Source organism: Cephus cinctus, unplaced genomic scaffold (assembly GCF_000341935.2).
Source record: "Cephus cinctus unplaced genomic scaffold, Ccin1 Ccin1_scaffold1343, whole genome shotgun sequence".
In the NCBI taxonomy this organism is placed as follows: domain Eukaryota; kingdom Metazoa; phylum Arthropoda; class Insecta; order Hymenoptera; family Cephidae; genus Cephus; species Cephus cinctus.
Window position 1 is genome coordinate 241,583 of NW_014333756.1, and position 16,085 is coordinate 257,667.

Genomic DNA, 16,085 nt, shown 5'->3' on the forward strand with positions numbered 1-16,085 from the left:
TAGAACTAAATTACGGTATGAAACTTTTCCAAATACATCTTCTCACTTCATTGTCTCCTTATAGTTCTATACTATTGTGTTATAACAACTGACTCCCAAAATACAATTAGTTATATCCTCATACCAGTACATCTCAACTTTGGACTCTATCATTGTCTGCAAACACAAAACTTAGAATTAGCCTTACAAAACCGTAATGAGTAAGAAGTACCACCCTCTGACAAATTAACCGCATGCTTATTCCTAAAATTAGATAGTACTGAACAATTTTTTTAATATACAACAGAAAATGCACTGTAGTAGTTGGTAGTAGTTGAGACAGCTGATATTCCTATGGATGCCGCTCACGAGACGCATGTCAAGTCCGCATACATTCACTCTACGTATACTACAGCCAAATTATCAGAAAATTCAAACAAGCTGCGTATCGCGGCGCATTCCATTATCTAGTGCAATCATTAATAATCCCGACAATAAATAGTGAATTCTACTGATCTTATCTCCTAGAAGACAACTACAGTATATTATATTACGTAAGCTATACGTAAGTTTGTCAGATTCGACGAATTGATATGCACTGATATGCACTTAAAAATACACGACGGAGTGAAACATTCTAAACAATTAAAATTGCTTGTCAACGTATATCCTGCGTATAAAAAGTTAGCAAAATTTTGTGATCCAACATTGAACAAACTGAATATGATTGGCCTAGTTATAAAAAAAGGTTTAGAACGTTCTTCAAAAAAATATCAAATTTCAAATATCAGTAAGTATTTCTTCATTGCCTTCTTTGATTTGACAATGAGAACTACTACGAGGTTGTATTTAATTATTAGATTGTATCTTAATGATTACATACGTTACAGACGTGACACAACGTAATTACACGGCAAACGATTGCGTCGATAACATAGGGTTTATAGGCGGTGGAAATATAGCGCGTGCAATTGGAAAGGGAATACTCGGAAAAGGTAACAAAAAAACTAAAATTACATAATAAAATTGTCGATTAATAATAAGCAAAAGTCTACTCTTACAGAGCTACTGAATCCACGGCAAATATACGTATCAGAGCCTTACAAACCCGCACAAAAGCTATGGATGGAAATGGGTGCAAATGTGACAATAAAAAATGGGCAGGTGGTGGAAAATTGTCAGATAATATTTTTAGCCGTAAAATCAACTAATCTCCAAGCAACTGTAACTGACATACAGAATACACTTTCGGCTCCAGTAAAGAATAAAATATTTGTATCGGCGCTTGCGGGCATACCGCTCTCCGTATTGGAAAAGGTACAGGCATACTACATAATTATAAACAATTAAACGTATTACAGTATTATTATAATTTCCATATACAATAATTATTCAATTCTATCAAATTAACATCTTACAGGTTCTCTTGCCTGTGATACCTGACGCAAGAATCGTAAGATCCACTTTGAATACACCGTTGCTCGTAGGAGCAGGTTGCACAGGTACAATTATCTTATTACATCCAATAACCGTAATTGGTAAAAGTATATAAGAATCTTGATGTATTTGTGCAAATGTGAACATTTTCAACATTACAATTTTTCATAGTACTCAGTGGTGACAGTCGTACGACGGATGACGATATAAATAAATTAAAAACTATAATGTCTGCGATCGGAACGTGCCACGTGGTGCCTGAGAGTCAAATGAATGCTGCTGGAGGAATAGTCGGTTGTGGTCCAGCCTACGTTAGTACTCTTCAATCTTATAAAGAACGCATTGAACGCTGATTTTATTAAAATTTACATAAATATTTTATTATTTAGATGTACACGATGTTGGATGCACTGTCGGATGGAGCAGTGAAAATGGGTATTCCAAGACATTTGGCAGTGACGTTCGCAGCGCAAGTGATGTATGGCTCAGCAAAGATGATATTAGAGACTGGCAAACATCCTGGAGAGCTCAAGGATCAAGTGTGCTCACCAGGAGGTACAACGATAGCTGGATTACATGCCATGGAGCGTGGTAAAATACGGTAACGTCTAGTGCATTGTGACAGTGTAAATACAATTACTTGTTGCACTGCCTTACTTGTCTTCTTTTTTTCAGAGCAACCCTTATTGAAGCCGTAGAGGCTGCAGTAAACAGATCAGAAGAAATTGTTGGTAAATGAAGAGACTACTTCGTAAGCACTGTGTAACAAAAATTTTTTCGCTTAATTTTGTATACTGCCAAATAACCAGCAGCATTGTCCTATGCTGTTTTGATAAACGCACAAGAAAAAAGTATTTGTTACATTACAAATAGTCACAATTATATATATATATATATGCGTTTCATATACGCTTTCGAATAAAATAGTTGTATAGTTTTCAAGTGTTTCTTTTTTATTGTGTAACCACGTACACATTACATAAGGTGAGCGACACCTTTATTTTAACTTCATGTCACTTATCGCTAACGTTACAACGAAAGAATGTAATCTTTAAAATTGACTTATAAACCGTGATCGTGATTTACTTTTAATGATACTGGTAGTCCTTGCAGCTCATGAATATAGCGTGACCCAGTGGTATATGAGTGAAACAAATTCCACTGCAGTCATGATAAATTGTTACCCGAGACAAAAGTGAGTTTTGAAATCTTGATTTCCAATTGTCCATGATCGGTATTTGCCATGTTTTGGTATTCGCATGGGTATACAGAAAATTTCCGATGCCAATAAAAAACAGAGTCGGAAGTGACGTTACGGATTTATAAATAAATTCGTAGAAATTTAAAAGAAAAAATATAATCAAGAGTAAGGTCATTCAATGGTTTGCAGAAAGTTTTGTTTTATCCAATTCATCATGTCACGGTTACATATAGTTGCGAGTCACTTGCTGCTGCAATACACGAAAACCATATTGCGCTTGAATATGCAAAACACGAAAGTACACAAGTGGCTTAAAATGATTAATAGTATTGACGGTCTCAGACGAATTTTGTGAATGAAAAATTATACTCTCTAACTTTCGTTGTGGAATTTTTTTCAAAATTACTATCGCTACCAATTCAATTTCGCGTATCCTTAAAATAAAGTACAAGACTTTTATGTATAACAAGAAGAATCATACCCACTTGCAATCAACGATATCATAAACATCCTTCGTATTACTTTATCGTGTATCAATTAATAGATCAATATATTGGCGTATAATGGATTTCAATAATGTGAAATCATGTGAATGGATGATACACACTAACTAGTCGGCGGTGGCGGCGGAGGAGGCTGCGCTAAGAGCGTGGGCAAAGTATTCAAGTCGATACCAGGTGGGGCAGGTGCTTGTTGCTGTGGAGGTGGTGGAACAGGAGCAGCAGGAGGCCATCCACCCATTTGTTGAGGTTGCCATCCTGGGAATCCCGGAGGTGGCGCAGTACCAGGTGGAGGTGGACGCATTGGACCCTGCTGACCCTGCTGCCACGGCGGAATTCCCATTCCCGGTGGTGGGATCTGAGTAGGTGGCATTTGACCTGGTGGCGGTGGCTGATTGTTCGCGGTCATCCAAGGCATAAGAGGTGGGATATTCGGTTGACCCGTGGATCCAGGCGGTGGTGGAGGGGGTTGCATTACACCGGGGGGAGGAGGCATGCTGACCGGGGGCTGCCATTGCATGTTCATGCCATTCATGTTGTTAACGTCACCCTGACTCCATGGAGGTGGAGCCATTCCTGGTGGTGGCATCATTGGACCACCTTGCATCATCTGTGGCGGAGGATGAGCTGGTGCTGCCATTAGAGCACGTGGTGCTTGTTGTCTGTTTCAATAAAATATATCCAATTGAAATATACAAGTATAAATCAATATTGTGATAAAGAATGAAATATTTACCTGTCAAAGAGCCCTGGGTAGTTCGGATTGGGCTGTCTCGACTGTCCACCCTTGTTCCTGTCAGGTGGTGGTCCTTCACCTAATTCAGCCATTAGAGACATATATTCTTCATCAATCTTTGCTTTGTCACCACCTGGTTCCATGCCTCCCATTCCAGCGGCTGCTGGACCACCCTGACCAGGTCGCTTGGACCTACAGTCCCTAGCAATATGCCCAGCTCCACCACAGCTTGAGCATACAATGTTGTTCGTCACATTCGGTTTATCAGGGCACTGAAATAAAAGTGATATTATTATGGAATTTCTCCGATTTAACCTTTTACGTGAAATAATTGTCAAAATCTTACCAGCCAAGACTTGTGATCAGATGCACCGCAGTTGGTACAGCGGGGTCCATCGTTTTCCCGTAATGTACCATTGAGCAACGCTAATTCGCGTAATTGGTTACGTCTCAAGTCATTCTGCCCTTCAGGCACCTCAACACCCTGTCTGATGATTTCATGAATCTGCATAAAAAATATTTTAAAAAATAAATAGATATACCAAGACGCTCCTCACATAATAAACAGTCTCCAACAACGCATACCCTCTCCACTGCCTTCTTCACAGCATCCAAATTATTCGCAGTAATATACGCATGTAGCGGTTCATCCTCTCCAGGCAATGGTTGTCCATCTTTCCTGCCTACCTTCCCTTCCTTTACGGAACCCTTGCCACGGATTATAATCTTAGCTCCGGTTTCTTTTTCCATAGCTGAAAAAAACCCTCAGAATTAACTGTTCAATAAGAAAGAATTTATTGGCAATAAAGTCTATAAAAATTCACATACACTTCAAAGTGTTGCCACGCGGTCCAATGAGCAAACCAACAAAATTGATGTCAGGATGTTCTTCTTGTGGTATCATCACTTTGTCATGTACACGTATAATCGGTGGTCTGCAAGTAAAACAAAGTATTATAATTATAATAATTATTCATCTATCTTCGTTACTTACTTATAATCGGGTGGTGGTTTGAAATCTGGATTGATTTTAAGTATCTTCTGAATGAGATTATGTCGCTCCTCTTCCAGCTTGCGTCTAGTACGATATTCTCTGGTGTTTAACCGTTTACCATCGCTACTGTATATCGGCTCTGGAGATGGTGATCTGAAAAAAAAACAGGCGTATATTATGTCACTACCTACGCGAAGATGGTACTAGCATACAAGCGACCTGATCCTAGCATGACACTGTGACTGAGCAAGTAAATTGATGGCTAAAATTTATAGCAATAAAATTGGGAAATAATTTCGTTTTAATTTCAACGGTGGAAAACGTTAAATCTCCCATTACACCTATAACATGTGTTCATATCTATCCTATGCGTTTGATACATGCTGACCATGTTAGGAAAGAATCCATCCCTATGTCAGGTGCAAGATTACAGCATACCCACTTCCTTTAATTGCTATGCCGTGAACCTCTTAATCTCACAGAAACTTCAATGGAACCATAACGCTACAAGATTAATTCTAAATAATTGCAATGTAGCCGAGGACAAAAAATATTACTCCAAGGTTATCACATATCACCTTGTAATGCTGTACAGTAAGAATATATTTTATTGGAGAAAAAGTGAAGCTATGGATATGTGATTGAAAGTGATTATTGTCTGATGTGTTGCAAGGCAGAGAAGAGGATATTTAATCCAAGAGACTGAATTGAAGATAAATTATTAGCAGAGAGTCCAGTCGTTTGGGTCTTTCCAACATTGCCTATGTATCAAAATATTTAAATAATCAATCACTCTGCTGGGAAAGACATTTTGGGCTAAAGGTTTTGGTTATCTATTCGAAGGTAACCACTGGAAGACTGCACGTTTGTGCACGGCAGATATGGGTATGATGTCAGCTGCTAAGGTAAATCCTGTGATTATTAGGAAATAACAAATTTTGTTGGATTAGTCAGTAATATGCTCGCATATAATACTAAACGAAATACAATAATATAGAACAATGGGGTCCGGCTAAAATTGAACGAGTTAAACCTATTGGAGTAAATAAATTTATTAAAAAATTATTACGGATTATTATTTCGAGTTGCACCTGAAAGTAACGTTAGATCGATCGCTATAATAATGCAATTAGGTTAACATTCATTTTATTATCTTCCTGTAACCTGCCCATTAAATTTTTAATTAGTAGTAAAGATGTGCTGTGGTAGGCTAGTGGTAAAACCTGCCTATTAGAATTAAAATCAATTGTCAATATTAGTTTGCTATTTTAATATGTCGTGCAAGTCACGGAACCACTCGTTGTAAAGTGATATTAATAATCGGGGTGTGACCTATAAATCAAATTTAAAATATGTCAGTGTTGATGGAGTTTCGAAGTAATTATTACTTTACCAACTTCCTTCGTGACTTTCCTAGGATTTTACTCAAGACTGTAACGCGTATTATATCTAATGACAATCCTTTCAATATCAGAGCTGTGTAATTTTCAGACATAGACAACTTATTTATATTCTTGTCCTTCTTATGTGAGATGAACAACGAAAATAATTTATGAGAATTGTTAAATAAATGTGAATGAAGAAAGCAAAGCTGTGTCCAATTTGATTATGTACGTACATGTATCAGAAAAAGGTAATAGGAGTGAATGAAAAAAGTACTACAAAAAAAAAAAACATTGATAAAAGTTATTAAGCTATTGAACCATTTTTATAAGAATAATTTACACTAGGTTACATCAAGCTTCTCCAGAAACAGTAACCTTTACTATAGAATTGAAGAATGATACTACATTTGAGAAGAAACACGAATTGCATATTAAACACTGCTACTTTTTGTCAAGTACCTGAATAATTTTCGAAGGTCTTTCGAACTCTTGAAATATTTTTAACGTTACAAGTCTTGCTCACTTGGGTTATCTGTGCTGTGCAAATTTTGGGGGGCTATAGAAATGAATATGTGCAAAGTAAAATATTGATATTGTTCTGAAACAGCGATATTGATCGGAAAAATTGTTGAGAATATGAAATATCATGCACTTCACTATTGGATAGAGGTAAGTGGTATAGACAATGCATTAATTCCGACTAATCCATCCTAATGTATAACTTTCTCGTATGACCTACCACTGCTAAAGAAATATTGGATCTGTAGCAGTGTTTAATGAGAATGAATTAGTAAAAGAAATTGATTAGAGCAAACCAATATTATCATAATTCATCTTCAGCGATGAGTAGAGGCTTAGACAAGCCCCACTTTTCTGTATTCCATTAATCTATGAAGCTGATAATTTTAAGACCCCTGCACTGTGGGCTGCTGAATGGTCAGTCAGATAGGTAGATTTTGTAGGTATGTAATGGTCATTTTTGGTACGTAAGTTTCTTTCAAACCTTTCCTCAGGATTAAGCGGAATTCCAAGATCTCCAGTGCGTAGCTTCCTGCTGATTTCCTCAATCTGCAGCTGAACTGTAAACCAACGGGTTAGAGGGGGCGGAAACCCCAACAGTTAGACATTGCCAATTTGCTACAGTGAAATACATTTTACAATGTATGCATGGCTTAAAAAATGTTGACAATGTGAGAATCAAAGCCACAATCAGTCCAAAATAGGGATATAATGTTTTCAAAGTATCAATCAATTAATGGAATCCTAAAGTAATGACATTAGCTTTACATTAAGAATAGTTAATGTAAAAAAAATTTGAATTTAACATTTTACATCTAGCCATTGTCAATAAGAATTCAAAGTAGTGCCAAATTTTTGACAATTTTAATCATGAATAAACGATGTTCCATTATTTCACTTGTAAAGAATTATTCTTACCTTTGTTATTATAAATTTTTAAATAGAATCATATACTTACACCGTAAGAGTCATCTACTCTATATAAATTACAGTTTACAAATTATGCTTACAAATGAAATCAATAAATCGTTCCCTATTCCGTAACACAGAAATTTAATAAAATTAATGGCTAATAAATAGAAATGCAAAATGAAAAAACAACTTACAGAGATAAGCCCTCTCCTGCTCTGGAGTCAGGTTGGTAGGCAGCACAGTAGGCATCCCCGGAATGAAAGTTTTGTCATGTTCGCTACCTCCCCATCTCGTCTTCCTCCTTTTCCTACGTTCTTCTTTTGTTTCTTTGTCCTGTTTAGCATCACCTAAAATAGGTAAGACAAGATAATAAAACTTTCAATAAAAAAGAACTGATATAACAGTATAAACTAAAATATTATTTTGTGTGCACAGAACCATATTTCAAGCGATGCAAAGTCAATATCCGCATCTGCTACTATGCCGCGTATTTAACATATTAATCAATATGTTGTTTCCAGAACAAATAAGTTTACCTTCTGCTTCACGCTTCCTGCTCGGCGTTGTAGGTGAAGAATTGGAATTGGTCAGCTGAGTTTCAAGAGCTGCGGATACCGCAGCAGCGGCGGCAGCTGCAGCCGCCGCTGCATTAGCGGCAACAGCATTTTGTGCATTTTGCAAATAGCTCGGATTTAAAAGCGACGTGAAATTACGCGATTGATTCATCGCGTCCCTGTTTCCGATATCACTGCGTAACTAAACACAAATGTCGCTCGTAACTACAGAAACTAGAATGAACTTGACGCACTTAGAAAATGGCGATCTCCGTGAACGTTGCTAAATTGGTGGTGGCGATATTCCTGGCTGCGTTCATTGCCTCTTTCCTTCACTGCGCAAATAATCACCTTGCACTGGCGCCTTAGTTTGAATTAAATATATCAATATTACATAAAATGATACAACCTTATAAACCGCACTATGCTCATAATTTTATTTCTTTTCTAATCTTCTCGATGACCTCCAATACAGAAAACGAAATTGAGAACAACTCTCATATTACCTTCCTAAAATTGTATTAAGCTGGATTTTCATGAAGTCGGTAAAGTAACCTAGTACATTCACGAGTAAGCATTTTAAAATCAACAAACGAAAAGAGTTTTTTAAAATTAATTCTTCATCTTATTCGTTTTATTTATTTTTATTGATATTTTAAATAAATACCTTATTATCCGCAAGAATTGGCTTTTTCTGTTGTTCATGCTTTAAGAAGCCGTTTTTCTAACTATTTGACAGATGTCGTTATGTCCCTCTTCTTGAACAATGACGTTGAGGGGAACTGAAGGAGAAGGAAGAAGTGATTGTCGAACATCTGTCACCAAGCGAGGGCTACGTCCGTTCCGATCTTGAAAACCGCAACACCGTCATGGTTCCCGTCCGCATGACTCGTTAAACGCGAGACAATTTGCGTTATCATATAAGCTTCCTGTGAAATCGGCTCGTTATCTCGGAAAATCAGCAACGTTTTCACATCTGGTAAGTGATGCTACGCACGACTGGCGTTGTTTACACATTACTTCTAAACCTTCTTAATATATGGCGGGGCAAGCCCTCTTTAAGTATTAGACACAATTCTTTAGGAGTTAATGAACTTTATAGGCCCTAATGGAATTAATGAAAGCAAAGTATTTATTACTTTATATGGGAATTAAGTATCTACGGTGCCTACGACAGTTTTGTTTGTGGAGAACTGGCTCCGAAAATTTTATGACTTATGTGCTTATGAATAAATATATATTTATGCTATTTACTTGTAACTGTGGGATCGTGCAATTTCTATTGGATTAATTTAATTTACTTGTTATGAATCTTTGTTAAGGAATATTATCATTTTTAATCTTGTGCATCGTGCATGCTACTGCCGTTTTATTGAGATGAATCAACGAGAGGTTATGTGTCTTTAAGACACGTTTCGGTCTATGAAAGTAGTTTGCACGGTGTTTATAAGTATTATTGCTTTTGTGCAATACAAACTATAAATGTTTTACTGTTTCGGTTTTCAAAATATGTATCTGTATTTTGTATTGGAATAAAAGAGTGGTTGGTATTTTCAATGGACATGTCAATATAATTTTTCATATATATGTTTATATCGTAATATTGTTTGCTCCCCTTGCATATTCAGTAACAATAACTGAGCTCCTTGCATACACAACGTGTTACATTAATATGAAGTATTTGTAAAGGTTATAAACCATAATTATAAATATAGTTTTTTCTAAATCTAAATTAAAATTATTTTGATAAACTCCATATTCAAAAACACACATTAATTTTATCATTCTTCTTCATCTAGACTTGACATCATGAGTTCAGGTAGACCAATCAAATGCGTTGTGGTTGGTGATGGGACGGTTGGAAAAACTTGCATGTTAATTTCTTATACAACAGATAGTTTTCCTGGAGAATACGTGCCTACTGTGTGAGTATGCAATAATTTATTTAATATTAAAAGATTATAAATTAACTGTGTTAGGCTACTCTTTATTTCCCTCTTCTCCTTCTTGAACAGAGGGTGTTAGAGTGGCTAATAATAGTCAAAGGGGCCAAGATCTCCCTTTTGCTCATAGGAAGCAATCTGTTCATAATTATCTTCTTACCAAGCTTCCTCCCTGTTAAATGAATAAGCATTCAAATATAATTCAAGTTATTTATTATATTTAGAGTATAAGTTACTTTTCTCACTTACATAGTACTGTTGTCGTATGTAGATATATAATATGTTTCATGTAACCTGATGATCTATTCAGCAGCAATTTAACTATAGACTTGATACTATCATGATCAAAGTTGTCTTACATTTATATTCAATTGCATGATTAATATTAATTTTAGGTTTGATAATTACTCTGCACCTATGGTCGTGGATGGAATTCCTGTGAGTTTAGGACTTTGGGATACCGCAGGTCAAGAGGACTATGACAGGCTACGTCCTCTATCATATCCACAAACCGACGTATTTCTAATTTGTTTTTCTGTAACGAGTCCGTCGTCCTTTGAGAATGTGACTAGTAAATGGTATCCTGAAATAAAACACCACTGCCCTGATGCACCAATGATTCTGGTTGGAACAAAAATTGATTTGCGTGATGATCGTGAAACTCTCACTGCCCTAGCTGAACAAGGTCTCAGTGCCATTAAACGTGAGCAAGGACAGAAATTGGCTAACAAGGTTAGTAGTTAATAAAAAAAACTATTCAATATATCACTAATGAATCATACCAGATAAAATGTCTAAGCAATGTTCTCTCAGAGTTTTTGTATTGAAATAATACATTTTTCAGATTCGTGCAGTAAAATATATGGAATGTTCTGCTCTAACGCAACGTGGATTGAAACAAGTATTCGACGAAGCAGTTCGCGCTGTTCTCCGACCTGAACCACAAAAACGCCGACAACGAAGATGCACCATGCTCTAAGGATCCACAGAAAGCTGCATTGGGAAAAAGTTAAATATAGGTAATAACCAGTATGCCAGAAGGATGAAAATTTTGTTATCGATAACCGAAGTGACAGGGCGCAGTTGATTTTGCAAGTTCAGCAGATGATTTACTTCTAAGTATCATTTTGGCAGCTACGATTTACCTCGTCTCAGCTAAAGTACAATACGGAACTTCCCGGTTTAATATAGACTGTAAGACTTACAGATCATTGAAAGTTTAGGCATAATATGCTGGGGACAAGATTCAGAAACATAAAATCAGAGTATTACTGAATTTGTAAAGTTAACAGTGAAGCTATATCCGCGCGTGGAAAGTTTCGCAATTTTGACATGAGGAAGGAATTTCGTACCAGCCGCAGAAGATCAGGTTAAAAAATAAATGCGACACGCATTGACCTTAATACGTTTTGTCAAAATATGTAAATCGGGTCATGGATCAATACCGGTTAATATTAGAGCTTTAAAGCTACTCACCAGAGCTGCCAGTCATTCGAATTTCATTTTCAACAATGACAACTTATTTTTATTCTAATGCACAACCATACATAATAGAAGCTGCTGTAGTTATTTAATATGCTAACGAGTTCTGTGAAACTGAGAATATAGGGTGATAGAATTGATCATAGACAAGCAGTGCCATAGCAACGAAGAATCAAATAAATCTCATAAGTAACTTTATTTCAAATTGTAGACAACACGCGACACTGCACTCGCGGGAAATTCTCTAAAATAAGTCTGATAAAATAAGAATTAAATAGAGGCACATATGTGGACACAATTGTACAAGGAAATATGAATTTGTCGAGTTACTTGATCTTAATACATTTTCCAGTTAATTTGAATACGTAGCAGGCAGATTTGTCAAAGAAAAAAATGGAACAACTTTTAATACAATGAAACAAGACTTCAAAACATGCTCACTATGTGGAATTAATACATAAAGAAAGGAATACTGTAGAATTTATACTATGCCAACGATTTCTCATGTCAAATGGTATTGATTAGAAAGAACAAAACGAATAATGAAGTTCAATTTTGCTATATACATATAGTAATTTATTGTCTAGAATTTGAAAGTCCTACTGTTAGGTAACAACATGTAAATTTTATAAAGAGAGTAGAATATTGCCTACTCCCTGATTTAAGTTTTTCTTTTTATAACTAACCAGTACACCAGTGATAGGATATGTGCATGCTACGAGAAAGAAATCCTCGAAAACATGAACGAATTAGGAACTTTGATGTATTCGTCTGAAAATATCAGGAATATAATATAATATTATAATAATATCAGCTACATTGGCCTACATACGAATTGTAGTTGTGCGTTCTTAATAGTGCTGTTGTCTTTTTCTTTGACTAAGGAAACCAATCAAAATAGAAATGCTTCCTTAAGAAACGTTATTAGGCATAGATGGAGTTTATTTTGCGCAATATAATTCAGTATCAAAGTCGTAATTAATATGGAAATGAACGTCTGAATCTGATAGAACTACACTCTCATCTGATATCTTCCTATATTCTATATTCAAGTTATCCGATGCTTTGATTTGCATTACTTCGATTGATCCGTACTATTTGCTTATGTACAAATTATTATTGTCATTGATAGTGTCCAACGTGTCATGCTCTCTATGATGATTATTAAGCATGTCGATGGTGAATTCATATTTCTCTACCTTTCTTAACCGTTTGAGTCCCAAGCAGCGCGACCGCGCTGTTCAGATTTTGTGTCGAGAAAACCCAGCACATTTCGTACATATATAGGGAAAGCGCGGTTACGCTGTTTGGGATTCTTCGACAGTGTTTTTTCAATACCGTCTGGGACTCAAACGGTTAATACTAATTTATTTACACTGAAATGCGCGAACGATTAAAGTATAAAGAGAAATTAAAGCATATGTGCCATTTGGTTTGAATTTCATAAAACTATCTATGTATGCCATATTATATTATTTGAAATTCATGTAAGTCAATCAAATGAAATTGATAAAAAGGGAGTATTAAGCGGTACACGAGAATGAACTAAGAAGGCACGTTACTGCTTGCTAGATATGTATATAATATAGCATAGGAATACCTTGCACAAACTTTCAATTTGACAAATTATATCTCAAAGACTACACATTGCAATATTTTTGTTTGCATTGTCCGAAAAGCTCATGGAAAATCATTTGCAGCTGGTCCAAAATGGAGACAAATTTTGTTTGATTGGAATATTCATTAACTCAAAGAAAATATTTATAGCAATCCTCGTATTTTTTAAGTCCAGTCAAAAAGTGACAGTACGTTTTAATCAGTCATACGTTTGTGGCATTATTTTACAGCTATATGTTTTGCATGGTATTGCAGTTTCATTTAACAGTCTTCGCAGCTCTCATTTTTTTATGCAGAATTCTTTTGTACTGAAACGCGATATGATACTTAAAATGTTTTATGAGCATTTCATTATTAGCAGTTTCTAAGTGGACGACAATATTTGGTCTGTTTTGGTTCTTCCTTATTTTGTTCTCTTTTTAAATAATTTTTCCACATGATTTATACGTTAAACGTATCAACAACCGAAGCACATTTTTCTAATTATCTGGCACACTAGCTAGTGCTATATAATTTTCTTTATGTGTTTAATGCTGATACGTGTGAGCTACGTGTACTAATCGATTACGTACTAATAACACAAAGCACATGCGTCACAATTTTTGTAAATGTGTTATAATTAATTAATGTTACATACGAATTGCATTTATTGTAAGTGGTGCATTTATTTTACTACTTTACATCACAAGTAAAGAAATCGCGTCGCATTTCTAAATGTATCATTTCAATCAGAAACTTGAAATATTTTCTTAGGTATTACAAGGTTTGTGAAAGCAGCTATAGTAGGTTTAAGATTAGCAATATATATCAAATCTGCCTAAGAGAATGTTAATTTATTTAAAAATGACGAACACATCATGTAATTGCACAAATGCAGTTTAGAACCCATCAACTGCTGATGGCTCCAAGCTTTCAATGTATTCTATCATTCTTATACACACAACATAATATTAGCTTCACTCACAAAGTGTTATCGAACCAGAAATTACAAAATTAGTATCTGTATATATTTGCAATGACAGATATCTCACAACTTTCAATATTAAGTAGTTTATTCATGAAAAATTCACTACTTCATAAATTACTAGTGCCTAATTCTCTGTTTCAATAGCTAGTGTATCACCATTTTCAATTCAATGAATTTTATATCCAGTTTGATATTCAAAATATCAATTATCACAAACACTAATGTTATGATGCTTCTAACATAACACTGAAGAATTAATTTACCTAGAATTTTCATTAATGTTCAGAGGGTATTGATGGATATTAAAAAACTACTCCGCTTCGAAACTAATCATACTTACGTTTCTGTTTACTCTTAAGTTTTCTTTCACGTACACGTCAACGTAAATTGACTTTCTTTTCAAAAGGTACGAACTTGTAAATGAAATGTCGTGTCTTATACGTATGAAGTCCTTATCACAGTACTTGTAAACACTCGAAGGCCTAAAGGTGCTCGGAGAAAGTTATAATAATTGACAAGGAGCTATGTCTTATAATACGATATGAGTGGTATCCGATTTTACACGTGATAAAGCTTTTCATCCAAACAAACACGGGTGAGATAAATTACACTGCTTACAGCTAATGCAATCGAAAGGAATTGCTTGGGACAGTAGACTTTATCTTGTATCTTTGTTTTAACTATTATTATATATATTTTTTTTCTTTTTCTCATAAGATCACCGTAGAGCGCTCTATACCAAAGTTAAATAATTACTACGATTTATTATAACATTTACAATTTTTCATTATGTAATATTGAACATAATCTCACAGCGAATGAATGAATTGTATTCTAGTCACCACGAATCTGCTTCTGACAGTTTTGTTTGTTTTTGAATATTTTTTTTTGCGTATTTGTAATTTGTGAACGTGCGTATCGTACTGAAGTGAGGTAAAATGATCCGTGATTTCCTGAATGGTTAAAGTGCAACATAAACCATTGTACGACTAAAAAGAAAAACGTTAAGTGTTATCCCAGCTTAAAATGTTGTCAATTTTGATAGGTCAGGAAAAACCAAACATTAAGAAACTATGCTGAGCCTATATCGGATATTCTATGTATAAAATTCAGATAGAATATATATATATATATAAACACACACATATATATATGTGTGTGCCTAGGGTATAACTTGGATTGTCAGTAATTTATAATATGTAACATTTATCTATTTTCCTAAGATTTCTGCAAATTTAATAATTTACTAATAAGGCAGCACAGTGAAAATAGCGACTTGTTCTAGACTCATGAACTCCTGACTCCTGACAATGACTCCTTTATGGAGAATATTGTAATACCATGATGTGGCATTTAATTAGTTATTGATAATATCAGTGAAAGTTTTGATTTATAAAAGTATTCAATAAGTGATAATTATTTTTCATTATTAAACGAAAAGGAAAATGATGGCGAACAATTGTTCGCGTAATCCCTCCGCAGTAGATACGCCTATGCCTTTAAAACGTTCGCCATTGAGCCTCTGTGCTGCCTTTGACAGTATAGCTAACAATTGAAGTAAAATTGGAAAAAGTCTCTAAATTAATTTTAGTTGTCATATTTTCTTATGGAAGGGTCACGAGTTCGACGTGAATAACGTAACTGCGTAAATGCATGTTCTATACGATACTAGGAAGCATTTATTTTTTATTTATATGTATTTTGAAAAGGACTTTTTAAAATAAACTCTACACGATACGTACCAATGTTTTTTTTTCACATCGACCACTTTCCTCTTCATCCCCAAATATATATCTTGCAATTCGTAATTATATTACAAGTTCGTTATAACTTCACTTAAAATAATGATATCAGGTAAA

General features: G+C 35.1%; 3 protein-coding genes across 4 annotated transcripts; 2 read left to right on the plus strand and 1 right to left on the minus strand.

Annotated features, from left to right (window-relative positions):
* Positions 1-19: 19 nt before the first annotated feature.
* LOC107273027 (pyrroline-5-carboxylate reductase-like) lies at positions 20-2,358 on the plus strand. The gene is made up of 7 exons (XM_015750814.2): positions 20-769; positions 870-974; positions 1,043-1,296; positions 1,400-1,481; positions 1,588-1,727; positions 1,806-2,017; positions 2,092-2,358. Exons 1-7 carry the CDS (start codon positions 583-585, stop codon positions 2,153-2,155), a joined length of 1,044 nt encoding a protein of 347 aa, XP_015606300.1. The 5' UTR covers positions 20-582; the 3' UTR covers positions 2,156-2,358.
* On the minus strand, positions 1,326-9,020 carry LOC107273026 (splicing factor 1). 2 transcript variants are annotated; one of them, XM_025090350.1, is made up of 9 exons: positions 8,885-9,020; positions 7,858-8,010; positions 7,236-7,311; positions 4,848-5,000; positions 4,682-4,788; positions 4,439-4,605; positions 4,200-4,358; positions 3,854-4,125; positions 1,326-3,779 (listed from the first exon to the last, which is right to left on the minus strand). In XM_025090350.1, exons 2-9 carry the CDS (start codon positions 7,910-7,912, stop codon positions 3,224-3,226), a joined length of 1,545 nt encoding a protein of 514 aa, XP_024946118.1. In that variant the 5' UTR covers positions 7,913-8,010; positions 8,885-9,020; the 3' UTR covers positions 1,326-3,223. The 2 variants fall into 2 exon arrangements, with proteins under 2 accessions (XP_024946118.1, XP_015606299.1); XM_015750813.2 differs by lacking the exon at positions 8,885-9,020 and adding an exon at positions 8,200-8,706.
* On the plus strand, positions 9,014-15,967 carry LOC107273031 (ras-related C3 botulinum toxin substrate 1). Its single transcript, XM_015750821.2, has 4 exons — positions 9,014-9,196; positions 10,017-10,142; positions 10,556-10,892; positions 11,005-15,967. Exons 2-4 carry the CDS (start codon positions 10,027-10,029, stop codon positions 11,137-11,139), a joined length of 588 nt encoding a protein of 195 aa, XP_015606307.1. The 5' UTR covers positions 9,014-9,196; positions 10,017-10,026; the 3' UTR covers positions 11,140-15,967.
* Positions 15,968-16,085: the final 118 nt, after the last annotated feature.